This window comes from Arvicanthis niloticus, chromosome 9 (genome assembly GCF_011762505.2).
Source record: "Arvicanthis niloticus isolate mArvNil1 chromosome 9, mArvNil1.pat.X, whole genome shotgun sequence".
Classification (NCBI taxonomy): Eukaryota; Metazoa; Chordata; class Mammalia; order Rodentia; family Muridae; genus Arvicanthis; species Arvicanthis niloticus.
In genome coordinates, this window is record NC_047666.1 from 56,489,245 (window position 1) to 56,516,200 (window position 26,956).

Sequence of the window (26,956 nt, forward strand, 5' to 3'; positions counted from 1 at the left end):
TTATGGCACAACAAAGCTCTGAAGGTCAAATAGGTTAACTTCCTCCCAACTTCTATAAATAGTAAACGTCAGAACCAAGTATGGTCATGTCTTTTGACTATGGTGGTTCCAGGCTGCTAAACTTCCAAGCCACCTCCAACTCTTTCTACGGTGGTGTCATTAAAATGGACTGTTAGAGGCTGATAGATCCTACACTGGTACTAAATGCATTTCACGTCTGAAGACGATTTAAATCTATTACAGAATAAATTAAGTTAAAACAAATTTAAAGAAAAATTGCTACAGCCACAAAGTTACACTGATTCTTTTCTTTCCCCTGATATTTCCCTTGAGGATTTATACTTTACAACCCAGGTTGAATGGCACTCCATGTCCCATTAGTTATCTTTTCAGGTCTCAGGGGTAAAAACTCACAGTTCACACTTTCCCTCGGAATCCCATAGGACTTGCACACACCCACATCCATCACAGAATCTTTCAGGTCACAGGTTGACATGACTTTTTAATTTGTACTTAAACTTAGTCCAATGTGGTTTCTCTGACTTCTACATCTTTAATTGAAGGATACAGATGAGCAGAATTGTGTTGCGAGCGGTACTTGGTATGTAAGTATTACTTATGGACGGAAGATGAGAGAAAATTGTCCCTCAAAGGCACATGCAGGTGAGAAAGTGAGCAGCTCCGTTTATGTGTTGTCTGTACCTCAGAATCCCAAGGTGAGTCTTCGTCTTCATCTTCTCCTAATCCTAACGCAGACATCATTTCTGTAAAATGCAGTCACATACACATTAATGAGAACACATATCACTGAATTTTACAATAACGATGATAGCAGAAAGGAGTTCGGTGGGGTGAAGTAGCTTCAGACAATGGTAGTAGCAAGAAAGAGCAAAAGAAAGAGTATTTAGAATAAACAGATATTGGTTTTGGCTCTAGATGCTTCAGTGCTTTATGACAGTATGCAAGCATGGAAACGTTTGAAGTACTCACTAACTCACCACTTTTATTACTTTTGTGCCACCCGTCAGCACGGATTAAATTGCCATGATTTGGTTGCTCCTGTGAAGCGCTCTCAATAATATTGGTACCGTTTTCTCCTCCTTCAACTGCTGGCTCAGTTGCTCCTTCCTATGGGGGAGAAAACAGCAACTTCACTTACCTTGTAGCTCTCAGGGTGCCTGTTGAGAAGGGGCGACACAGGATGCAGTCAGTAAGGGAAAGGTCCGTGCCCTCTGTCTGAGGTGGACAAAGGACCTGGAAGGCAGACTTGAAAGAAGAGTGCATTCGGAGGAGGACATGGGGCTGGAAGACAGCTCAGCAGTTAGGGGCACTTGCTATCTTCAGAAGACACCCCTGTAATAGTCAGCACCCACACAGAAGCTCAGAACCATATGTCATTCCAGTCCGGAGCATCTGATGCCCCTGGCCACCATGCATATGTACATGCAACAAAAAGAGACCAGTGTTTACATGGAAAGAGAAAGGAGCCCCTCCCCCCAACAATCAAAAGGTATGCCTGAGTTTTAAAAATAAGAGAATGTACGCACCACAGGGTCAGGTGACTGACAGGATGGAGAGAGGGTCTGGACTCTGGCTGATGATGCAGGCTCAATCTCAACGGCATCTTCGTTTTCACTAGTGGAATCACTATCATCAAACAGGGCTCTATTGTCTAGTTCTTCAAAGCCACATTTTGTTTCTATTATGAAAAAAAAAGAATACATAAAAATACTTACTTTTAAATCGATGAGCAGCACAAGAATAGGCCATCTTTAAATGACTTACGGTTTTTCTTAGACTGCTGAGCAGCTGTCCACAACTCCGTTAAGTTAATTTTGGGAACATTCTAGAAAAGCAAAAAATTTTTGAAAATAACATGATAATAAAGTAAATATAATATTTTCTCTTACTATCAGATCTAACAGCAAGAGTATGTTTCTGAATCCTTAAGGTAGATTCAATATTAATTGTGCCGTTTACTAATCCACATACCTCAACTGCACTAGGATTGTGGGATAGGAGTCTCGTCAAAATTTTACTCTCCTTACACTAGATTATCACACAAATTTTATGATATCCTTGAGTATATGATTTAAATGAAATAACCTAGAACAAAAATTTATTCACAATTTAGAGTACTTCTGAAAACACTAGCATTTAAAGAAATTTAAAATACCTTGAACATATCACCATGACCTGTATTTGCATGATTGCTTCTAAAGAAGAAGGGCTTATTCTCTGTAGTTCATGGGTTGAAATTGCAAACAGTGTAAGTGATTCTACCCTGTGCGCCAAAAGTAACATGCAGATTATTATACACATTTAGGTCTTTCTAACAAAGAGGAGGGAAAAAGAATAAATCTTGTGGGGCAAAACTGCATGTAGGGACTGAACACAAGTGTGACTAAACATGCCAACCATAAAGAAAAGGGCACCAATAGAAGACACCACAGACAAGTGTCATGTGTCCTGAAGGAAGGTGCACGCTGCAGAGAAGTCACATCACAAAGCAGGGAAGGATGGAAGGAGGAGGGGGGACATATGAATGAGTTTAAATGAAGAAGAAAGGAGACAAGCCTGTCCTGGTTAGGGTTATTACTGCTACAGTGAAACACCATAACCAAAGAGACTTGGGAGGAAAGGGTCTATTTGGCTTACACTTCCACATCACTGTTTATCATTGAAGGAAATCAGGACAGGAACCCAAGCAGGGCAGGAACCTGGAGGCAGGAGCTGATGCAGAGCCTATGAAAGGGTGCTGCTTACTGGCTTGTTCCACATGGCTTGCTCAGCCTGCTTTCTTATAGAACCCAGGACCACCAGCCCAGAGATAGCACCACCCACAATGAGCTAGACCCACCCCCATCAATTAAGAAAATACCATAGAGCCAGATCATACGGAAGCATTTTCTCAATTGAGGTTTTCTCCTTTCAGGTAAACTCTAACTTGTGTCAAGTTGAAATAAAACTAGCCAGCATAACATGAGAACCTTGATTCATAGTACATCCCTAATAATGATTTGTAGTTATGTTTTGATGACATTCATATAATGAAAAGTTAATTCTGTACTATAAGCTCCATCATGTTTAGCTACCATTACCTGAGAGATGTAACATCATTACTAAATAAAGACATTGGGAAAAGCAATGCTCTATTTATTTCCTACTTGGAGAAGATTTGCTAATTAGAACTCTATGGGTGATATACAGATTCAAATATATATTAATTAATTCAATAAGGCAAAGATACCTTACTCTCATTCATGATCTAAGTCCACAGTTTCAGACAGTGGGTATGCACGGTGTCTCCCTCCTTTTCCTGACACTCCTCTAAGCTGGTTTTGGTTTTTGTTTTATTTTTTTGTTTGTTTGGTTTTTTTTTTGTCTTTTTAACATGACATTTCCTCAGTGTCATGCAAGTTCATATCTAAACATCACAAGGTGAGCATGTTTTTAAGAATTCAATAGACCTTATGTTTTCATATGTGACATTTCCTCAATATAATGCACCCGAGTTTACAGTAAAGGGATATAAAGGTGAGCCATGGTTCTAGAACTTCAGGAGACTTTGTTCGGGCAGAACATCCACTCTTCAAGTCTACAGATGAAGTCATGTAACAGTCCTGAGGGAAGGACATGGGGCATAGACTGTAATAAACTAATTTAAATTTGCAGATTTTTACAGTTTCTGATGGCATGGTAATTTACATTCAGACCAAGGATAGAAATAAGAGAAAAAGCTCACCTAAAAACTGTATCATACTAAGAGGTGTCTGAGGAACAGGATAAACAGAAACTACATGCTGTGTGTTTACACTCTTGAAACTAAAGTCACCATGGAGAGTCCATGATTTACTGCACTAACTGGGCCCAGAGATTTAATTTGGGTATAATAGTCAGGCTCATATAATTTACAAGTCATAATAAGGTATATTTATTAAAGTAATTCTTGATCTAATCTCCTGTTTTGTGTATTGTAGGAAGTTTTTCTTGATGGAAATTTCCTGTCGTCTTTATGGATTTCCCAGCTCATTCACTCTCCCAGCCTCTACCTCCCAAAGGAACAATCAGTCTCTACTATTCACCAAAATAAATAATAATTTAACAAGTCATTGTTTTACAAAATGTTTCTCCGATCAATATTCCATATAAAACAATGATAAACCATTTTTAAATTTTAAGAGTGAACACTCAGAAAAACAAATTTAAAACAAAACCATTATTTTCACAAAACTGTATTTTACCTTGGTATCAAAGTTATAGTCATCCTCATCTGATGTGGGCCAGGAATCAGCAGGATCAGGTGTGTGAGAAGACCTTAGAACAACAGCCAACAAAAACTGTAAGACAAGCTCCTTTATTTATTTGGTTTTTTGTTTGTTTATTTATATGAGTGTTCTACTTTCATGTACGCCTGCATGACAAAAGAGGGCATCAGATCCCATTACAGATGGCTGTGAGCCACCATTCGGTTGCTGGGAATTGAACTCAGGACCTCTGGAGGAGCAGCCAGTGCTCTTAACTGCTGAGCCATCTCTCCAGCAGTGAGTGAGTGAGTGCATAACAGAATTCTAGGATTGTATCAGTAATCAGTATAACAAACATCTCTTGGTGGGTGTGATTCAAATTTGCCTCTTCTCAAAAAGCTTTCAGTTGCCTCTTTGTGCCTTCACCTCTCCGACTCTGAAATACTCAAGACTCTCTCTTCGTTCCATATTAAACTGTGAAAGTTAATATACTGGTGAGCCTATGAATGATTTGGTTTCAAAATCTGCCTGTGATGATGGCTGTGCTGAAATCTCATCGGTGTCTGACATCACTTTTGTCTTCAGAAGAGAATCTGATATGTAAAGCATGGGACTTACTGTCTGCCCTGCCTCAGCAGGGACTAACTGTCTGCCCTGCCTCGGCAGGGACTAAGGAACGGCAGCCTTGGCACTCAGCCTGGAAAGGACGTTAAGACCCTATAAGCCAGGTCTGATGGCACATGCCTACAATCATGAAGTGGCTAAGACTGCCACAAGTTGAAGGTCAGTCTGGTGTACAGTGTTGCAGGCCAGTCCAGGGAGGGCTCTAGAGTTAAGACTTATCACTGTATAGCTTCCAGGTACCTTAAAACAGTATAGGGAATCCCATGAAATATTTAAAGAGTTTGAAAAATTAAATTTAAGTAAACTTAAGTACAAACTATTATGTTGGCAATACATTTTCTACAGATTAAAACACTAAAAACTGGGGCTGGAGAGATGGCTCAGAGCAGAGGTTAAGAGCGATGGCTGTTCTTCCAGACGTCATGAGTTCAATTCCCAGCAACCACATGGTTGGTGGCTGGTAGGTAATCTCTGATGCCCTCTTCTGGTGTGTAGGCATACAGAAGGCAGAACAACTTAAGTATACATAAACTACCAGTCCCTTGAAACCTGCCATGGCCCACCCTGCATCCAAGTACCCAAGGAAGGCAGGGAAAGGCGTATGGCATCAGCAATTGGGGCCAAAAGCTGCTGACTTTTGGCAATTTTACTTTCTTGCTATTCTGGGGCCAGAAGCTGGTGGCTTCTGACAACCTAACTCCTGCTGATAGCACCAGGGGAGTAAGAAAAAAAGCTTAGTTACCTGGGCAATTTTCACTTTGGCTCAAGGGCCCCTTGCTGGCCAGGCAAGAGGCTCAGAGTTCATTAACTCTTCATGAGCCAGAGAGAAAAAAATTTCTCTCCGCCTCTCTCTAGTTGAGCCTGACCACCTGTTTCATTAGTTTCACAAGTGCATGTGCATACTTATATACATACACATATACCTACCTACCTACATATGTTTGTGCATACATATAGACAAAGTATATATACACTGGTGGATGGAGCAGAGCCCCAACAGCCACTCTTTATTTTATTCTCATTCTCAGCCTTAAAGTTCTTTACAAAATTACCTCATAGATAAAGGGAATTACAGAAGGAGTCAATAGTAAGCTCAAAGCAGTGTTTTATTCTATAAGCTCATTATAAGTTCAAAGCAACAGTTTCACATGGCCTTGCTTTATCATAGTGCACACCTGTGACTTCATCCTTACACCTGACCTAGAATTTTTTTTCTTGATCACAAATCTGCCCCAAGCCTATTTCTCATCTTAGTAAAATTTATTAAACCTCATGGTATACCTTATTATGCAGTCTTTACTTACTATTCTATAAGGAGGAGACACATTCTTTTCTTGACTCTAACTTTATTATATCTTTCTGGTAGAACAACTAAAACCATCTCCTTAAACTTTCTTTCTAAAATTTGAATCAAATCAGGAATGCTATGAAGTCATTAATCCATCTAAACAGTATTAATTCATAAAAGTTCATCTTCATGTCGATCTGCAGGAAACCTGTCCAATAGGGTGGGGGGATTCCCAAGACTCATTAGGCCATGTAATAGTGGCAGGAAAGGGATATCAGCAGTGCGAAGCGATCCTGGGACAAGGTCTCTGGGGTCATGCCTCTCTGGAGTGCAAAACGGTGGGCCACCTCCAGGAAACTCACTTGCTGTAGCCGTTCCTAGATGGCTTCTGTCAGAAACCGATCCTAGGTACCCTGACACTGTACCTTTTACTTCCCTATGAACCACCTAAATATCTTCATCCCCATAGACTCCACTCCCAGGTCTCTTTTCTGTGGGGCTCAACAGCAACTTTTCAACCTTTAAACTTTCACCTTATAAAGGCACAGCTCCTGAGACAAGGATAGGCTCAAATGACAGGAGGTAGGGACTCTCCATCTTGTGAATGACCTTTCTATCACCTGACACCCACCTGCAAGATGCTCATGACTTACCAGGCTTCCACTACCCCTTCTGTTGCCCATACAAGGACATCAGTGAGCTGGGAAGGGGCACAGACACATGTACCTCCAGTCTATGGGTTCTTGGGGGCTCTACACTACCTTCTGTGAAATGGGGTGACAGCAGATGTGGACCCACATTCCTGTCTACTAAAAGTCTACCTAGCAGCTCAAGCTAGTTTAATAGTTTTCAGCAGAAACCTCCTAAGTTTCCTTAAAATTCTGAAATTCTGTTGGTTTTCACTTTGTCTAAAGATTATCAGGAATACTTAGCTGACAAAGAAAATGGGAAAGAAGATTTGATTTTATTTGAGGAAAAAATAGTTCTGAAAACTAAATACAAGTTAAAAATGGTTAAGGAAATAAGAAGTGAACTGGGAGATGCAGCAATCAGAGACGTGTAGCAACCAAAGTGGGGTCCCCAGAAACCCACATAAATGCCAGAGTGAAGTGGCAACCCTTCTGCAATTCTAGCCTCAGAAGGTGGAAGCAGGATCCCCCCACAGTGAACCGGTTTGCAGGGTCAGACATGTGGGCAAGCTCTGGGTTTAATTCAGAGCCCCTACCCTCAATGGATACAGCCGAAGAGCAAGCAAGGATGATTCCCGCTATCAACAGTAAGCCTTCTCAATATGTCACACACCCAAAAACATTCATATTCTCTTTCTCTCTCTCTCTCTCTCTCTCTCTCTCTCTCTCTCTCTCTCTCTCTCTCTCTCTCTCTCTCACTGGAAAATTTCTAAGTTAATAAATCAATTTAAAACATCGTCTAGGACAGAGGAGTGATGGAGCACTCTTCCGGCATGCAAGAGCCTGGGTTCAGCTCTCAGTATAAAACTGGGCATGGTGGTCCATGACTGTAATCCCAGTACTAGGGAGAGGGAAGCAGAAGATTAGAAGTTGAAGGACATCCTTGACTACATAACAAGTTTGAGGCCACCCTGGATTATATGAGACCCCATTTCAAAGCTCTTGTGACCACTATAATGTTAGCCATACCATATAATATAGTTATGTAGCTCAAAGCAGAACACTTTAACAAATCCCAGTCTCTTTCCTCTGTATTCTCTAACCCATTAATATTTCATTTTAACAACATTATACATTCCTACCTACCTGGTTAAAGAGCCATCTTCAGAACCATTATCCACTATTAAAGAAAAATAGAAAGTACATTTTTAAACCAACAACAAAACAATAAGCTGTTGTTATTATTAATCCTTTCTCTTTGGTACCACACCTAGAGGCTATCCTAGAATGAATGCTAATACTACTGATAGGTAACTAATCCATTAACAATGCTTTGTCTCCCCTTCATGTTTATCAAATCCAAGAAGGAACAGAATTATAAAACTATGATCCCTAAAGAACGCCTGCCAGTACAATGACTGAACACTGTCAGACTGACAGCAGCTGCCATCCTTAGCAGAATCCATACGGTTTGCAGGAACAATCACAGCAGCACAATTACTTTGTCATGGTGGGATCCGGCTCTTCCAGGTTGTTAGTCAGCACTATAGTTGAAGATAAAAACCCATCACAAACAAGCACAATCTACAAGCACTGTGTGACTTCCAGTAAGCATCCGATTGTGTGTGTGTGTGTGTCTCTGTGTGTGTCTGTGTGTGTGTGAATAAAATAAGACTATTAACTCAAGCCTTTGGAATGTGACAACAGTTGGCTTTCCCCAGTAAAAGAAAAAAAAATCTTCCTCATTTCATGCTAGGTATGAATTAAACAAATTAATCAGTGTCTTGGCATTCCCATGATGCTACTCATGGCAAGTCTGAGGCTTTGTTCAGTGGCAAAGCACCTGCCCTACAAAACAGAACAGAACAAAATGGGCTGGCAGTGGTGATGGCCTGGTGGGGCAGTGACGGCCTCTGTGTGTGTAAATAATACCTTAAGTGACTATATTAAATTACCTTGGTACTGAATGTTTCAAACATGGGGAAACATGTGACTAGGTAGGAAAAAGTAAAACTCAGAAGACAGTAAAAACAGCAGTGGCTGCCAGGAGGTGGGGGTCAGGGAGAGAGAAACAGGTGGAACCTAGGGTATAGCTAGGTAGGACGGTGAAATTATTCTGATTACAATACTACAGTGGCAAATACAAATCAAAGAGTGGCCTAAATCCACAAAATACAAGACTGAGAGTGAGTAGCATGTAAGCTAGACATGTTGAGGTAATAATGGTGTGTGTCAACATAGGGTTAACTATTTCCCTTTTTGTGCTTTTAGATACAGGGTTTCTCTGTGTAATATCCCTAGCTGTCCTGTTTAGTCGACTAGACTAGCTTCAAACTCAGAGATCTACTTGCCTCTGCCTCCCAAGTGCTGTGATTAAAGATATGCACCATCACCGCCCAGCTGGGTTATGACTAACAGACACATCCACTACTCAGAACTCAGGTAGATGGTATGACAAAGTAAGAAGCTATGCATGTTTGGGAGTCCCAGGGTATATGGGAAATTCTGTTTCCTTCTTTTAATTTTGCTGTGAACCTAAAACTTTCCTAAAAACTAAGTTATTAGAGGGTAGGATTTAAACTCACAATAGAACATTTGCCTAGCACACATGAAGCCCCAGGTTCCACTACACACACACACACACACACACACACACACACACACACACACAGAAGAAATGGGGAAAAAGTTATTGATTGAAAAAAGTATTTAGTAAGACTACTACTAAAAAACAAACAAACAAAAACCATTCAAAGGAACAAAATGATATTCTCTCCTAAACTTAAGACTGTGAAAATACACAGAACAATTCTAATTCTATATCTAGAAAAGAAACAGATAAAATACTTTATTAGTAATTTAAACAACTACAATACCATTCTATTAATAAAGTAATCTACCTATTGTGAAATCCATTCTTATGCTAAACTCAATTTGTTGTAATGTGGATGGAGGAAGCATGCAATGTAAAAGGATAATTTCCTGCTACTATGTAATGACTGAAAATCAATTTTCTAACGGATTTCAGGGTCAAAATGAAAAGATTTCCATCTCCAGGAATGCTGTTTCAGACTGTAAACTCCCTTTAACGTAATTTCTTAGATAATCCTCCATTAGACTAAGAAATAAAGAAAATCACACAAGTGACACTCCCACACTGATTTGTGTTTTATATTGCTCTTCTGTGATCAAAACATTCTTCATCTCCAAGGCAACCCAGGGAAGGCCCACAGAGCGCTTCTTCAGGAGGAATCTTACCTGGATTGCTGGTTTCAGGATTTTTTAGTCTCTTCCCATCATATTCAAATATTTGCCTGTTGCTATGTTAAAAAATGACAAAAATTATTATTTTAATTCTGGTAAGTAAAAAAAATTTACTAAACATATTAATTAAATTCATAACAGCATTACAGACAAAACCAGAGCTAATATCAGGATCATATCCCACATGATTCAAATGTGCAAATGTCAGTGATAAACTGAAGGCAGTCGGTTAAATATAAATACATGCTAAGCTATTTTGGAGTTCCAAGCAGAATCGACATGAGCGTGCATTCAGTTTCTGATAATGTTGCAGTAGTCACAAAATACTGAGGCACACCTGGATATTAACGCTTCAATCCTTTGTCGCCATTTGAGCCAAATCAGTTACACAGTAGTTAGAAACTAAATGTGTTGGTAAATATCTCACTAAAGCAGGTAACTGTCTGCTGTGAGTGAACTATCCAATCACCAAGGGCAGAAAACATGAAGACGAAGACTCGGCCTGGGCACTGTTCCTTGTCTAATCAAACTAGCACTTCTCTCTTTGATGCTCAATTTCTACATTTATCGCTCATTGCAGTCGAAGATAAATTGTTCTTTTATACATGAGGACCTAAGTCTTGTAGGAGTGTAAGTGACTTTGACTTAGAGATGTCTGCTGAAAAGCTTCCTTGTTAATCCAAATTTTAAATACTTGGAAGAGCAAAAGCCGATCCTGGGAGCTTGCTGGCCAGCCTGCCTAGCCTAGAAGGTGAGCTACTGGTTTATCACTCTCCACTGTACTCCCTTAAAACAGGCTCTTTCACTAAACCAGATGTGCCCCAGGATCTGCCTGCCTCTGCCCCTCAGTGTGAGGACTACAGGCACATAGGCTGGCCTGGCTATTACACAGGGACTGGAGATTCTAACTAAGCTCCTCCTTTTACCCACTGGGCTATCCCCTCAACCGCAGTATAATCCAAAGGACGTAGTATCCTCCTTTCTACATAAGGAAGTCAGGTGTTAAGCTTGGTAACATGGGAATCTACAAATATCTTTCCCCCCCATTATTATCCCCCAACAGCTTATTTTCATTAAAGATTATCAAAATTATTCAAAAAGATTATCCGTTAAAGGTTATCCCTCTCCTCTGCTCAAGCTACTTTAAAAAAAATTAGAAATGAATTAGAATATTAGAAACAAAATGGGGAAAAAATTAAGAAGAGCAAATAATATTGACAACATTAACATTCTTCACAAAAGTAATTTAAAACAAAAAGTGAAAAGACAGAATGATTTGCAACTTCATTTATGCTCAGTACAGTCTGGTAAAAGGAAAAGTCTACCTGGGAGGTTTAAAATGTTCCAAACAAAATTGAGAATTTAATGTTACCAATGTGAAATTGGTATAGCTAATATAAGATCGTAGATCAGGTTACAAACGTCACTCATAATAAAAGAGAGGGTGGATCTAACTATAGATTGTGTTGCCTAGTCTGAATAACTGCCTGTTCACCCAACTACTGTAGTACTGATGTCTTTCCAACACACCCCAATAATTAAGTTAATCATCTTCTCCTCTTCTTCCTCTTCCTTCTTCTTCCCTTGTATCTGAGTGGTTGTTACCACTTTTTAACACCAGGTTTTACTTGTTTAGTGTGTGGTGTACACGTACATGTGTGGGTGTGCACATATGCAGAGGCCAGAGGAGGACAGGAGGTGTCTTCCTTGATCAGGCTCCACCTTCTGTTTTGAGACAAGGTCTCTTACTGAATCTGAAATTCCCCAATCCACCTCGGTTAGCAGGCAAGCTCTCAGGACCAGCTTCCCTCCACTCCCCATCACCTAAGTCATAAGCACGCACAGACATGCCTGGCTTTTACATGAGTGTTAGGGATTGAAGCTCACAGCAAGTACCCTTACCCACGATGTTTGAAAAAATAAACTCCTCTACCTTCCAAGCTGATCAGCTGCATGCATACTTGCTTTCTTCTTTACTAAAAATTCCACAATGTGCTGTTTATTTTCCTTTACAGCAAGTAACATAGGTGTTAGGTCATCCTGTAAGACATCACAAACAATCCATAATTCACAAACTGCCGACTTCTCCGCTGAACTATACTTTGGAATTATGTGACCGAGACCCACTCAGTCAAGCATCTTGAAGGCTGTGATGCTAACCTTTGTGTCAGTAGCTCTAACAGAACTAAAAATTTTAAATGTCTTATTGAATTAATAAGCAAAATTAGCATCTTCAGGGAAGGCTTCTTAAAGCAAACACCAAACGGTGCTGACTTCTCTAGAAGCAGCATTCCCAGAAGAGTCTATGCTCAAATCCATTAATAAACTGACATGACGAGTAAAGGGAGTCTCCAACTCTACTTAAGCTTTACTCGGAAATTATTTTTTTTGTGGCAAATATTAAAACAGAAGGAGTAAGTTTTGATGAAATAGGTTGAAATACTTTAAACACTTTATAAGAGTGTGGAAGTTCCCTCTAGGCTATGCAAACTTGCTGCTTTTCCTCTGTTTATGCCAGAATTCCAGGATCCAGTGTCAGACACTCCTGCTTCAAGTGAGTCACTAAGGAAATGGGCACTAAATTAAAAGACCTAGATGCAGATGGACACCCACTGCTTATTACTAAAAGGTCTATGGGTTTCTCTGATAGTGTGGAGGGATGCTGTTCCCACTGCAAGGCTCAGGAGCAGGGGGACTCTTGCTCTGGAAGAACCTGGATACCCTACTGTTTTTCATTTGTTTTGCTCTGGCATCATTTTAATTGAGACTCAGGTGTTTATGTTATTTAATCTCAGGCAAAATATAATCACCAACACAAATGTAACGCTTAAGAACCAGTGGGCTAGACAAAGGTGATGAGATGAACACTAATGACCGGGGGGATCTGTTCAATAAAATCACAATAAAACAAAACTCACAAATCTAAAAAAAAAAAAAAAGGCATCCCAAAACAAGAGGCATCAATGACACGAGGAGAGAAGGCCTGCCTCATGACAGATAATAGTCAAGATGTCAAAACACCAACTGACTTCAAAGGCAAACACATCAGATCTCTCATCAGGAGAGCTGTCTGCATATAGGGAACAATATTATTTCAAACTCGAAAGTAAGTAACTGCCAACTCTTGTGCTATCTCCAGCAAAGTTATCATTTATAACTTTAGCCTGAGATATAAGAGCACTTCACAACATACATACACACACACACACACACACACACACACACACACACACACACACAGGCAATTCACAGAAAGCAAGCCACTACTGTAAGATACCCTTACAAGAGCCTGCCAAGATGGCTTAGTGGGTAACAAAGAGTACTTGCTGACATGATGCCACAGTGAAAAGAGAACATACACCCCCAAATTTCCTAAGAGGAACAAAGGAGAGCTATCCTGTCTAAAACAATAGAACTCATAAAATTAGCAGGACAATAAATAAAAAAATGAACAGTAATCTGATCACAGATAAACTAACAGAATTACAATGGACATAAAGGTCATATTCTCATAGGATACAGTGGGTGACACCAACACCCTACTCTCATCTTTAGATAGCTCATTCAAACTAAAATTCAAGGAAGAAACTTCAGAGTTAAATGACAGTACAGACCAAGTGCGCTTAAGTGATCTCCATGCCATAGTCCCTTCCACAGGAATAGAATACACGTCTGTCTCAGCAACCTCTCCAAGCTCCTCTAAGGCGTAGCACATTCTAGACCACAAATCAAGTACAGCATATTCAAAAGGAGCAAAATCACTTCCTGTATTACCATAGTGACGGAAAACTAGAAATCAGAAGCAAAGCTACACAAATACCAGGAGATGGAAGAAATCAGGGAGAAGTTTCTGGAACGAAACGAAAAAGAAAGCCGAGCTCAGCAGAAGCTCTGGGACACACAGGAGGGTTTATAGCTTTAAGTCTTACACTGAAAAGTCAGAGAGCTCTTAGATAAACACCCTAACAATGCACCTCACAGTCTTAGGGAAAAAAAGAGCAATCTAGACTTAAAGCAGTAGGAGACAAAGAAGGAGAGGGACTGGGTGCTGGGAACAGAACTGGGGTCTTCTGTAAGGCAGCAAGTGCTCTTCACCACTAAGCCATCTCTCTGGCCCCTAAAACATCTAACTTTTCTAAAAGGGTAAAAGGGAAAACTTTTTAAATGCAATTGAGTTGGGAGGTAGGGAAAGAGATGGGTCAGCAGGTAAAGATTCTCACTGCTAAGCCCGCCAACCCAAGTTCATCGCTGACACCCGTAAGGTAGAAGCAGGTAAGCAACTCCCTAAAGCTGTCCTCTGATCTCCACATGTTCACTGTGGCACACACATACCTCCCTCCCCACAGATAAATAAATGACTACAATAAGAAGGAAATAAGACACTGGCTTAATCAGTGAGTTCCTAACTGGTGTATGGATTCTTTTTACCACAGTGAAAGTATCTTTAAGGGGCAATTCTATTCAATCCTAGATTCCACCCAATGGATTCAAACATTACTTAGACCCAGAGTCCTCATGATCTGATCATTTCTGAAAATATTCCGATAAGTGTTTTCTCAATCCGGTCACGGTGACAAGAATGACCTTCACAATGTGCCTCTGGGTTTCTGGTTATTTTGGAACTAAAGCTGTTGTTATACCTTGTTTTTGGCTTCTATATTTGCATTGTGTGCGAGCAGTTTGGCTGCTATGGACGTGCTCTCGCTGTAGACCGCATAGTGGAGGGCAGTGTTGCCACTGCTATCCATCACATTTGGATCAGCGCCGTGGTCCAGGAGGATAGCTGCACATTCTTCTTCCTGGCATTGTACGGCCTGTTGTTAATGCATCAAGAAAAAGATAATCAGTTTGGGAATTAAAAATAAACACATTTTAGGCTTTACTTATTACTGTATTTAAATCAAATTGATGTCTTTTTGCCCCAAGTATTTAAATGAGATGTGTCTCAGTTGGAAATGCTGGGGGGCTGGTACCTTAATGAGAGCGGTGCAGTTCTCGCCGTCACAGGCGTCTAACTCACATTTTCTCTCTACCAAGAGAGTTACCACTTCTGGGTGGCCGTAAGCACAGGCAAGATGCAGAGCGGTCCTGTGAAAATGAGGGCACCTCTTAGTAAATTACAAAGTAGCATCTAAAACTATATTTCCTGTAATGTACAACAGTATGTAATGGCTTCTTTCAAAACAAGCATTTTCCTTTGGACAATGGTGCATTCTTGAAAACACAACCGTGTGTGTGTGTGTGTGTGTGTGTGTGTGTGTGTGTGTGTGTATGGTACAGCAGATGAAGCCTGAGACTTGTGTTGAGTAAACAATTACTGAGCTACATTCCTAGCATAGAGCAGCCAAACTGCCGAGAAGTATATACAGCCTTTGTAACTTGACTTGGGTATCAACACTGCTTTAAGGTCTGCTGCTTACTAGCTATCACTTAGCCTTTCTCTGAACCAAGGCATTGGCCACAAAAGCCTGACAACCTGAATTCACTCCCTAAATCCCATATTAAATAGAGAACTTACTCCTGAAAGTTGTCTGACAAGCACTGCTTGGCATGTACACACCTTCACTAACACACACACACACACACACACACACAAAATCTATCTCATCCATCTATCTATCTCTCTCTATCTATCTATCTATCCATCTATCTATCATCTATCTTTCTAAGAATATTTAAAAGGAAAGAAAATAGAGAGCCAGCCCTGGTCACAGGGCAAGCCCACAATTCTCATGTATGTGTGTGGGGGTGAGTGAGTGGCAGGTATGACAGGGAACAGATAAACAGATGAGAACTGGGAATGGAAAGAACTAACAGTACACTAGCGAACCCCTATGCTATGAATACAAAAGAATAAACCTATTTGAACCAATGGGGTGTGTGTGGGAGATCACAAATATCAGAAAATCCCAGAATAACACTACTGTTTGTCTAAGGGAAACACATCTCACTGATAAAGCCATACCAACTAAAGGATAGAAGCAGACATACTTCCCCAACCTACACAAGTACAAATCTACATAAACATCAGTAACATGTGGTTGCCCAGATGTGGAAGGTGAGTCTCTCTTCTGAAGATACTATGTACTTCAGGCACTGGTTCCAAGGGCCCCTGAACTGGAACTGACCTGAATACCTCCTCCCAGATGACTACCTTTTACGGTCCCAGAAAGCACCATGCAAACTAGCTTCCAAATGAGGGAAGCAACAACAGTCCTACCCAGCTGTGACAGCCATGAACCACAAGGACAAGCAGGGAACTATAACTCTAAGGGGGCAGTGGTGGCACGCATACCTTGATTGTGACCAACAGCCTACTAATTGAATGTAAGGTCCACTCAACAAGGGGGAAACCATGCTTGGTACTGGACACCTAGCCAACTACCTAAGGCTGGTCTCTTGGATGAGACCCTACAACCAGCATTTTATAAAACCAGCACAATCCCTAACTACATTCTAAATATTCGTCCTTACACCCACAGACAACTATAGTCCTTACCCTCATCAAGGAGACTTCTGTATGCAACAGATGAAAAACACTACATAAAACCACAACCAATCAAAATGCAGGGTGTGGAGCCCAGTCCCTGTACCCACAGCTACAAAAACCTTTTGCACCTAATTCTCAGAATCTATGCATAAGAGGGGTAAAAAGAATTTAAGAGCCAAAGAACAGGGAGCTTGCTTTATGAGTGTGTCCCCCAGAAATGTCAGAAGCCCCATAGTCTCACCTACATGACTCTCAAATGTATGTGTGTGTGGGGGTGGGGTGGGGGGGAAGGCCTCAGCCCTACACAAAGAACTAAGAGCAACTGAGGAAAGCTCAAAGTAGGAGGTGGTTATCCAATACCAAATGGTCAGCCCTGAGAACATACATATGAATAACATTATACAGGGTGAAAAGGTTAATATTTAGAAATATATATGTATATACACATATAAAGATACATGTAATAACAATTCATTTTTTAAAAAAGGCCATGAATTTGAAACAGAACAAGGGGGTATATAGGAAAATTTAGAAGGAGGGAAAGGAAGAAGATAATATAATTATATTATCATCTAAAAAAAATTCAGCAACTTTTCTTTACGCTTTATTTTGTCACACTTTATTATATTATGGCTAAGACAGACCATACTCTATTTGTGCATACGAACAATCAAACTGACTTCTCCTTACTTGATATAGCTTCTTTCCATGTTAACCCATATCACTACCTTCAGTGGTCATATACACATCTTATGGATGCACTGCGGTTTATTTATAGAATATATTCTCTGGCTTCTTAATACACTGCTATTTTAAGCAGTGTCAAAAAAGAGTTGCCCCATTAGTTCCTAAACCTGTTTTAGAGACAGAAACAATATGTGGTAGCCCACTGGCTACCAGTGTGTGGACTGGAAAGCCCTAAGGAACACAGGGTCAACAGGAACACGGTTCTCACCCTCACATGCTGTGCCTGAGAACTGACATTTCACTTCTCTCTTAACTTACTTTCCTGCTCTTAGCACGGACACAAAATAGTTTTCTAATGTCCATAGATGACTTGTGTATCTACCAAAAAAGCGTCTATGAAATCAATGGTTCGGGGAATAGGAACACAGCTCAGTCCTAGAGAACTTGCCTAGTATATTCGAGGCCATGTGTCTGATGCCCGGCAACAATATATAAGTGACCAATTAAAAAAAATTAAGAGTTCAGAGTTTTAAGTTTTTTCCTCATTGACATAAAAGAATTTTCTGTAAAATGAAGATGTTTTTCATGTGACATTCGTGTGTGTGTGTGTGTGTGTACTGTAAATACTTTGCAAGTATACAGTTGCTTTATCCTCAGATTTTGTTTAATCAGGTCTTGAGAATGCTTTATTTTAAAAAGCTCAATGTTAGAATGTATCCTGAGGATACACCACAAACCTGTATTCAGTCACCAATATACGGACACAGACACAGACACAGACACACACACACACACACACACACACACACACACACACACAGTGCTTCTGCAGTCATTCTTAGTCTTTTTGTTTTGTTTTGGCACTTTTCTCATTGTGCTTTCTTTTAATGCTTAAATTATATTCTATTAGGAATTTATTTTAGTGACATACAACTATTTGCTAGTTTCCTCCAAACAAGTAAACAACCATTTTATTCATCAGTGTTATGTCCCCTACTAACTGACGTGTTACCAAAATCGATTTCTGAATTCTCACATACACTTGACTGGGGATTACTGGGTTTTCTATTCCGCTTCACTCACTGCTGTGTCTCCTCCGCTACTAGTAAATGGCTGACCTGTGAGAACTATCAGTTTCGACTCTTTAGAAAGTGTTTTGTTTTTTTTTTTTTTTTTTTTTTTTCTCCCCTAGTGTCATCCCAAAATCAAAAGCAGCACAAGAAACTTAAAATTGTTAAAATGCTGACAATCATATTTGGTTGACGTAAAACCGATCAGGATACTCAAAGGGTTCACGTTCTGGGAATTATCAATCTTCAATTAGAGAACATGCAACTATTTTCCCACTTCAAAACACAGTAAAAAAAAAAAAAAGAAAGAAAGAAAAGAAAAAGAAAAACCACATTCATACTGGTGTATGGTGATATAAGATGGATACTACATATTACTGAAAGAATTTTTAACCTTGAACAGAAACAGTTCTCCTACTATGCATTTCTATAATATAAAACATTTTTATATGTATTCGGAAAATTAAATTGTTAGTTAACCTGTTTTACATAGGCAGTGAAGAGAACTGTATGTAAGTGATCAGAAACTAGCTGTAGTGTTTTTTTTGTTGTTGTTGTTGCTGTCCATACAGAAACAATTGTTCATACAGGGCGGGGCTTAGACCCCACCAAGATTTAGGCATTCAGGGCAAGGTGGGAAGAACTTCCTTAGTGAAAGCCAGACTCTGGCTCCATCTTCCAGACTCAAAGCCAGACAAGGTGCACGCTCCTCCACCAGCCGCGTCCCGCCCCCCTAGCTCGCGGGCCATTTATTACCTGTCCTTCTTGTCTCTATCGTTCACGCCACTTTTCCCAAGGATAAGGATATGTTGCACTTTGGCTACATCACCCACGCTTGCAGCCTTGTGGATCTTGCCCATATCCTTGTCATGAATGTGGTACCTGGGCACGTGGGAGCCACTAACACTCTCACGTCCAAAGCCCACGCAGTTGCTCCGCGGGCGGGCAGAGGGGCCTAAGGGCGATGGGCCCTTACTCCTGAAGCTAAAAATCTTCTTCATGGCAGAGGGTATGCCCCTCACAGGCTCCTTCTCCTCCAGCGTGGCGTCGGCTGCCTCCACAACGCAGCCCTAGCACTTACTGAAAAGCCAGCCTAGACTCACAGGATCCCAACGCAGGGAAAGACGCTGCATAGCCCCGCACGTTTTTAAAGCACAATAATCGCTGAGCAAAGCTGCAAACTAGCAACGCGCGCCTTCCAAGCCCGCGCGCATGCTCACACAGGCCGGGCAGCGACTGGTGCCCAGCACGCATGCGTGCGGCCAGGCTCCGCCTTCTCTGATGTTCTAGCGTTCAGGACCTTGCAACTCAGCGGGTTTTCAAGCCCTGGCCTTTAGGCGGAGGTGGACGGTGTCTTCCCAGTGCCGCGGGCTAGCCTCAGTTTGGCGTGATCACCGCAAGTCTTCAACGGGAATGAGGACGCTCACCACTGCGGAGCGTAAACCAAGCACTCCAGGACTGAGGGTTTCGAGGGCGCCTGGCAAATGGGCGCTTTTAGAGCCGCTGGAGCCCCGCTTCCCTGCTTAGCTTTGGCCTTGTATTTCAGTGGCAGCTAAAGGTCATGGGGAGCAAACCTATTGGACCTAGGCAGGCAATAATCAAAAAGTAGAGTAAACTACAAACAGCATGGATGGAATTGTGGTGTGGAAGACTAAGGGAAGAGATTTTGTCAAGCTATTCCGTTAAGTAGTTAAGTAGTTGTGTTCCATAGCCTAAAGAGTCAGTGTCTAGCCGGGCTGTGGTGGCGCACGCCTTTAATCCCAGCACTTGGGAGGCAGAGGCAGGCGGATTTCTGAGTTGGAGGCCAACTTTTTTTGGTCTACAGAGTGAGTTCCAGGACAGACAGAGATACACAAAGAAACCCTGTCTCGAAAACAAACAAACAAACAAACAAACAAACAAACAAAAAAGAGTCAGTGTATGAGTTAGACAAGCTAATGGAAGGTAAGGGTAGGTTGTCTGAGTGAACCGATGTGATGTGTGTACATTTTTGGTTTTGGACTTGGAAAAAGTAGTAAACAGTTTTCCAGTGTAAGTATTCACCTTGACGTTTTAAATTGTTAATAAATTTTGTCAATCTAAAACCACCTCAAAGGGAATAAAATACCGTTCATTGTGGAACCCAATATGACCTCCAGTGGCCCCAGGAGCACAGATTCAGGCTACCCCAAATTCTGCTTCATGTTCCAATTTTAATAGAAACGACAACAAATCAACACACTTTTCAAATACATTGGTGGGTACATCAGGTAAGCGGTGGGGGGCGGGGTTGTTAACACTCTTCAGATGGCATTTGATGAATTTCTTACCCCTTTTGGCTGATGGAAGTGAGGAGTCCTAGTGAACATTCCCAAGGTTTTACCTAGTAGTCATTAAGCAGTTAAGTCACATGCACAGGAGAACAAGATGGCTCAAAATAATTTTGTTCTGGACTTGCAATGTTCTAAACTTGCTATGGTGTGGTTCAGACCAGTCAGTCCCTGTGGTACATCTTCTTTCCAGGGATCTTACTACTGCTCAGTGTGAATCTGTTTTACATGCTGTGCTGTATTTGTAATGATTTTACCACTTAATGATTTGACTATATTTTTATTTGACTATTTAATGATTTCACTATATTTTTGCAATAAAAATTGAAATAAGTTCTATTACTACTTTTATCTGTGTGTGTGTGTGTGTGTGTGTGTGTGTGTGTGTGTATAACAGATTCTCACTCTAGCCTGAGCTATCCTTGGACCTTAGTGATTCTCCTGCCTCTGTCTTGGAAAGCTGGTGTTCTGGTGTTTGGGTGTAGACCACTGCTCCTGCTTTCTGTTCACACTCCTCTGGGCTTTGCTCTGAGTCTTTTACTGTCAGCTGGTTATTCTCTGCATTTTGATCAGCTGTGGATGGCTTTAATAACCACCTGTTGCAAAAAGAAGCTTTTTTGAGAAGAGGTGAGAATTACACTCATCTATGGGTATAAGGGTATGTATTTAGGATGCAAGTACGGGGGGGGTGGAGATATGACTCAGCCAATAGAGCGCTGACTGCCCCACACCCATGTGGTGATGACTAGCACTGGTTGGTAATACGAGTTCCAGGGAATCTGACGCCCTCTTCTACCTTTCATGAGCTCTGCATATATGTGGTACGAAGACATGCAAATGTGACACTCATACACATAGAATATAAACTTCGAATGTAATAGTACACTTAAGTTAGATATAATAGTGGCTGAGGAAACTGGCAGTAGTAGACCATAAGGTCCCTAACCCCAACCGATACATCTACAGCAAATCCTCCATAGACCCAAGCCTCAGAGACTCCATGGAAGGTGACGGGGGTTGAATGATTTTTTAGAACAAGAGGACCAGCAAACAACTGCTAGTGTCTTCTGGATATGAGAGGAAAATGCACCTATAAAATCTCATCAAGGAAGTCCAGATAAGAACTGCATGATGACACCACCAATTGACATCCAGTGTGGTAGGGGAAATTCCACAAGGCCCTACCCCTAGATGAACAGCTACAGGCAATTAAGAACTGCTGAGACTTGGAGAATCACTTTTTCAGGAACAAACCATGTTATAGCTTATCTAATCTCAAGTGGTTAGGCCTAAAAAGCAACACTAAAGGAACTCAGCTGAATATAAGTATCTATGCAGGTGTGTGAATTGTGAGTATGTGAGTGTGTGTGTGTGTAACAAAGTAGATAAGAAAATAATTATGGGAGGCAGAGGGAGGGAGGGATCTGGGTGAGAGAGGTGAGGGGTTGGAGGAGGGGAAAGAGGGACAGGATCAGATATGGGGTTGGGGGAACAGGAGAGAAGCCCAGAGGGCCAGGGGAATGAATGGAGATATGCAACCTCAGGGAGAAGGAGGTGGGGGACTACCAGAGGCCTGGAAGGTGAGAGACTCTCAGGACTCAGTGAGGGTGACTTTAGCCAAAATGCCCAACATTGGTGAGAGGGAACTCAAAGAGTCCACCTCTGGTAGATAGACAGGGTCTCAAGTGGAGGGATGGGGTTACCAACCCACAGTCAAAATGTCTGATCCAGAATTGTTCCTGTCTAAAAGAACTGCAGGGACAAAAATGGAGAAGAGACTGAAGGAAAGGTTGCCCAGTGACAGGCTCACCTTGAGATTTATCTCAGGGAGGTTCACCAAGGCCTGACATTACTGATGCTATGATGTGCTTAAAGACATGGCTGTCCTTTGAGAGGCCTTACCAGCAGCCAACTGAGACAGAAGTAGATACTTACACCCAACCAAAGGACTGAAGTCAGGACCCCTATGGTTAGGGGAAGGATTAAAGGAGCTGAAGGGAAGGGCAAACCCATAGGAAGACCAGCAGTCTCAATTAATCCAAACCCAGGGAGCTCCTAGAGACTGAGCTGCCAACCAGGCAGCATACACGGGCTGGTCGGAGGCCCCCAATCCCAGCACATACATAGCAGGCCTGGTCTGACCTCGGTAGAAGAAGATACACTTTATCCTCCAGAGACTTGAGGTTCCAGGGAAGGAGGACACCTGGTGGATGGGGGGTGGGGGGTGGGGAAGCACCCTTTCAAAGGCAAGGGGGAGGAGGAATGGAATGAGGGACTGTGGGATGAGGGAAGGGAGGGCAACAGCTGGAATGCAAATAAATAAAATAAAAAAATAAAACAAAAACAACCCCCCAAAACCAACAAACCAACCAACCAAACAAACAAACAACAAAAAAAAAAAAACCCAAAAAACCCTAAAGTTTGGTACTTATCTTGAGAGGGAAGAACAAGGACACAGTTGCAATAAAATCATCTTAGTAACAGAAAGCAAATGAGTGTCAGCTAGGAAAGTGTCTCCTCCTATGTCCATAGCTATCTTTTAAATACAATTTGTCTATTCAAGTTTGACACGAGTTATTTTAATTTGCATTAAATTTCGTTGAAATGCAGTCCTTTCTCTTAGACCTTAAATCGTTTGCCACAATTCTAATTATTTTCATTAAATCTCTTTCTGATTTGTAGTTATTTTGCTTTCTCCTGGCTGATATCATAATTTCACTTGACACCTTTCCCTTTATTAATATTCACAGCAATTTATTTCATTATTTTCAATCAGTTTTTCATATTCTTTCTCACAAAATTTCCTATGTAATTTTTCAGTGTTAATGATTTAATTTTTTTTAGTTTTATGTGTATGGATGTTCTGCCTGCATGAATGTCTCTGCACCAGGTTTTTGTGTGGTGTCTGTGGAGACCAAAAGAAGATGTTGGATCCCCTGGAGTTACAGATGGTTGTGAGTTGACATGTGTGTGCTAAGAATCAAATTGGGGCCTCCGGAAAATGGAAAAGCAACCAGTGCTCTTAACCACTGATCCATCTCTCCACACCAGTTAATGATATTTTTAGGAGTGGGGTGCTTTGTAATATTTTGCCTATTTCCTAAATACTGTAATTGGTTATTTAGTCCTGTGATGGAGGTGCATTCCTCTGTTCCTCTTCTGCTTTGACATAAATGTTATTTTAGGTGGTTTCTCGTGGCTTAGAATTTAAGTTTTGGTGTCGTCTTGCATGTACAGCTGGGTACTTGGGGAGGGGAGGGGCTAAATTTACTGGGGTTGCATCTTTAGACTTATGTTTATAATTTTCCAGTTAAGAACTGTGTCTGTTTTTCAGAAGCTCAATTTCTTGTTACTTCTAGTACTGCATGGCTCCAAGAATTTATGCAGATAAAAGACAAAATTCTATTCCTGATCCGTGTACTCCAGTGAGGGATTTCCATAGTTGAAAAGCTGAAGACTTATCTGCTTTTCTTTGAAAACCACATTTAAAAAAAAATTATTTATTTATTTAATATATGTGAATACACTGTCGCTGTCTTCAGAAACATCAGAAGAGGGCGTCAGACCCCGTTACAGATGGTTGTGAGCCACCATGTGGTTGCTGGGAATTAAACTCAGGACCTCTGGAAGAACAGTCAGTGCTTTTAACCCCTGAGCCATCTCTCCAGCCTGAAAACCACATTTTTAAAAGTGAACATTTGCTAATATTATAGGAGTAGGGTTTTTAAAAAATTTTTAATTTTGTATATGAGTACACTGTAGCTGTCTTCAGACACACCACACACCAGAAGAAGGCATCAGATTCCATTACACATGATTGTGAGCCACCAAGTAGTTTCTGAGAATTGAACTCAGGACCTCTGGAAGAATAAATAACCAGTGCTTTTAACCGCTGAACCATCTCTTCAGCCTCCCTCTTCCCCCAAACAAAACAAAACAAAACAAACACACATTTTTTTTTTTTTTTAGTTTAGCAAATTTTAAATATTAAAGCTCTGGGAATAAGGTAAGAACTTACATTAGTGCAAAAGGGAATAGGCCATGATGACAACTTCAGTAAAAATTTCTTTTTCAAGAATGGCCAAACTGCTTCTATCCAATTTGTAAAAATGAATTTTATAGAGGACTTTATAATTAGCTACATACATGCAGATCATACAGTTCTTGCTATAGTATTTTTTAATCTTTCAGTAAACAGTCATCAGCATTGTCTGACAGTAGGTTTTCAAGTAAAAGAAAAATACATTATATGCTCCATGAAGGAATTTATGTGGTTATTTATAACACCTTAATCCCAGCAGTTGGCTGAACCTGCATCATAGTTCAATTTGTTTGTGGGACTGTTCATCATAGTTTGTGGGACTGTTCCTAAGTATAAGAGTCTCATTATTTCCCAATCAAGACCCTATTCTTTCATCCATATGTAAGCCTTGCAAAGGTCATGAATTCAACTGCTACTTAAACCAGCCACTTTCACAGTTGATTCTGTGTTTCATTTTCAACAACAGTGGCCTTGCGGTTACCAGGAGTGAGACTCTGTCAGGGCCACCGTGTAACCCTCTGATTCTCATACTGTACTTCTTTTTATTTCTTGAAGTACTACACTGCACTCAGGAAATTCAATTACCTGCTGCAGGCTTGTTGCAGCACCATTACCATAGCAACCAAGCAGCTCTTGGGCTCCCCAAGGAATTGCTTCAGTTAGCAGGTTATCAAAACCAGGTACAGGTGGTGATTTAATCACTTAAAGTGAAATGTTTGGCATGCTGATGTGTGGTTTCCAGTGGCCAGAACCTCAGCAGTGCCCTTAATCCTGAATACATGACACATGAACAGGCTTGTTACTCTCACTGCCAACTCTGGGTCAGGAACCAATCTGGAAACAGAAAGTACACTAGAAATTTGAACAGGATTTTTTTTTTAATGTAAAGAATTATAACTTGAAAAGGTCTTAATTATCAAATCAGAAATAGCAAATGCAAAATTCAGCTCTTGCCTCTGGGGCAGAGCGATTTGAGATGGAAATTGGAACTTCGAAGAGCCCTTCACACAGTCTGCAGGGCTAAAGAGTCCTCCTGTCTGGGGCCATGGCCCAGAGCTGGGTGGAAGAGAGATGCTGAAAACACTGCAGGCTGGAACTTTTTGGTGGGAACCACTGAGCTGAGCATCACTGGTAACCTGACTGTAGGAGAACCAGAACAACCCGAGGCTGCCTCAGGGGACAAAGGCAGGTTTAGTTCTGTGTCTTCCCTCAGGAACACACTTAACAAGTCTGTCTGACACAGGAGCCAGTGCCTCCTCTAAGGAGTCAAGGTTGTGGTTTCTGGGGACCCAACTCTTCCCCCTGGGCTGTGGTTTTCAGTCCTCAGGCAGCTGTGACTGAAATATTCTGTGTTCTCTTCATCAACATTGTCTGATTTAGCTTTTTGCTGATCTCGACTGTTTGTTTTCCCCTGCAAATAGTATACGTATGTGATGCTGCACTTTTATTTTGTTTTGTTTTTCAAGACAGGATTTCTCTGTGTAGCCCTGGCTGACCTGGAACTCACTTTGTAGACCAGGCTGACCTTGAACTCACAGATCCACCTACCTCTGCTTCCAAGTACTGGGAATAAAAGGTGTGTGCCAGCACTGCCCTGCTGATGCTGGACTTAATAAACTTGCTTGGCATAACTCATCAGCTTCTGCAAGACCTACCGGTCCCAGCTATTGCTTTTGTCTTCTTTATATCTTGTCTTCTTTATGACTTATCCCGTCTTCCCACTCAATACCTTGCCATTAAGGACTCTAGTCTGCTGGTTTGACCTTCACGAAGTTGGAAGGGAAGTCACCATACTTTGAAACAGCACTGCAGTGTCCTTTCCTTGGTTGCCACTGACAACTCTGCTACTGGCAACCAGCTGGCTGACCAAGAAGTCATTCGTACGGGGTCAAGCTCCAGCCTCATGAAGCAAGGTACAACAGTATGCTTGGAGCCAAGAGAAAAATCCATGGATAAAGGGCATGGTTGAATAACTTTGGTTTGTAGCTGGAGTTAGGTGGGGGCAGGGAAGGTGAGAAATAAGGTCTGAAAGTCAAACATGCAGCATCAGCTCACACGAGGCAGTGCACATAGTAGCACAGACTCAGCTGTGATCCAAGTATGAACTGAAAGCTTTGCATAGTGAAGGGAGAGGTGCTATAAGGTCTGACTTATTTTTAAGAGGCCAGTCTGTAAGTCATGTGAATACATGACTCCCTAGGACAAATGCTAGGTCACCTACATTCCATCTTCCTCAGGCGCCAAGAGTTTCAGTAGGTCTGGGGCCACCAAGGGGCTATGAGTTCTTTACTCCCAGGAGTTCTGCA

General features: G+C 41.2%; 1 protein-coding gene across 3 annotated transcripts in view; it reads right to left on the minus strand.

Moving 5' to 3' along the window:
- Positions 1-19,513, minus strand: part of Ankrd30a (ankyrin repeat domain 30A) — a 69,871-nt gene extending 50,358 nt beyond the window's left edge. For all 3 annotated transcript variants that reach the window (XR_013112594.1, XM_076940387.1, XM_034512242.2), the window contains exons 1-11: positions 19,056-19,513; positions 15,026-15,140; positions 14,693-14,866; positions 11,986-12,092; positions 10,047-10,108; positions 7,935-7,968; positions 4,245-4,317; positions 1,786-1,846; positions 1,548-1,699; positions 999-1,128; positions 703-764 (exon numbers count right to left, since the gene is read on the minus strand). Coding sequence is in view for 2 of the 3 variants with exons in the window: in XM_076940387.1 (XP_076796502.1) it covers positions 703-764; positions 999-1,128; positions 1,548-1,699; positions 1,786-1,846; positions 4,245-4,317; positions 7,935-7,968; positions 10,047-10,108; positions 11,986-12,092; positions 14,693-14,866; positions 15,026-15,140; positions 19,056-19,300 (1,215 nt within the window). In the remaining variant the exon portion in view is untranslated. The remainder of the gene's footprint in view (positions 1-702; positions 765-998; positions 1,129-1,547; positions 1,700-1,785; positions 1,847-4,244; positions 4,318-7,934; positions 7,969-10,046; positions 10,109-11,985; positions 12,093-14,692; positions 14,867-15,025; positions 15,141-19,055) is intronic.
- Positions 19,514-26,956: the final 7,443 nt, after the last annotated feature.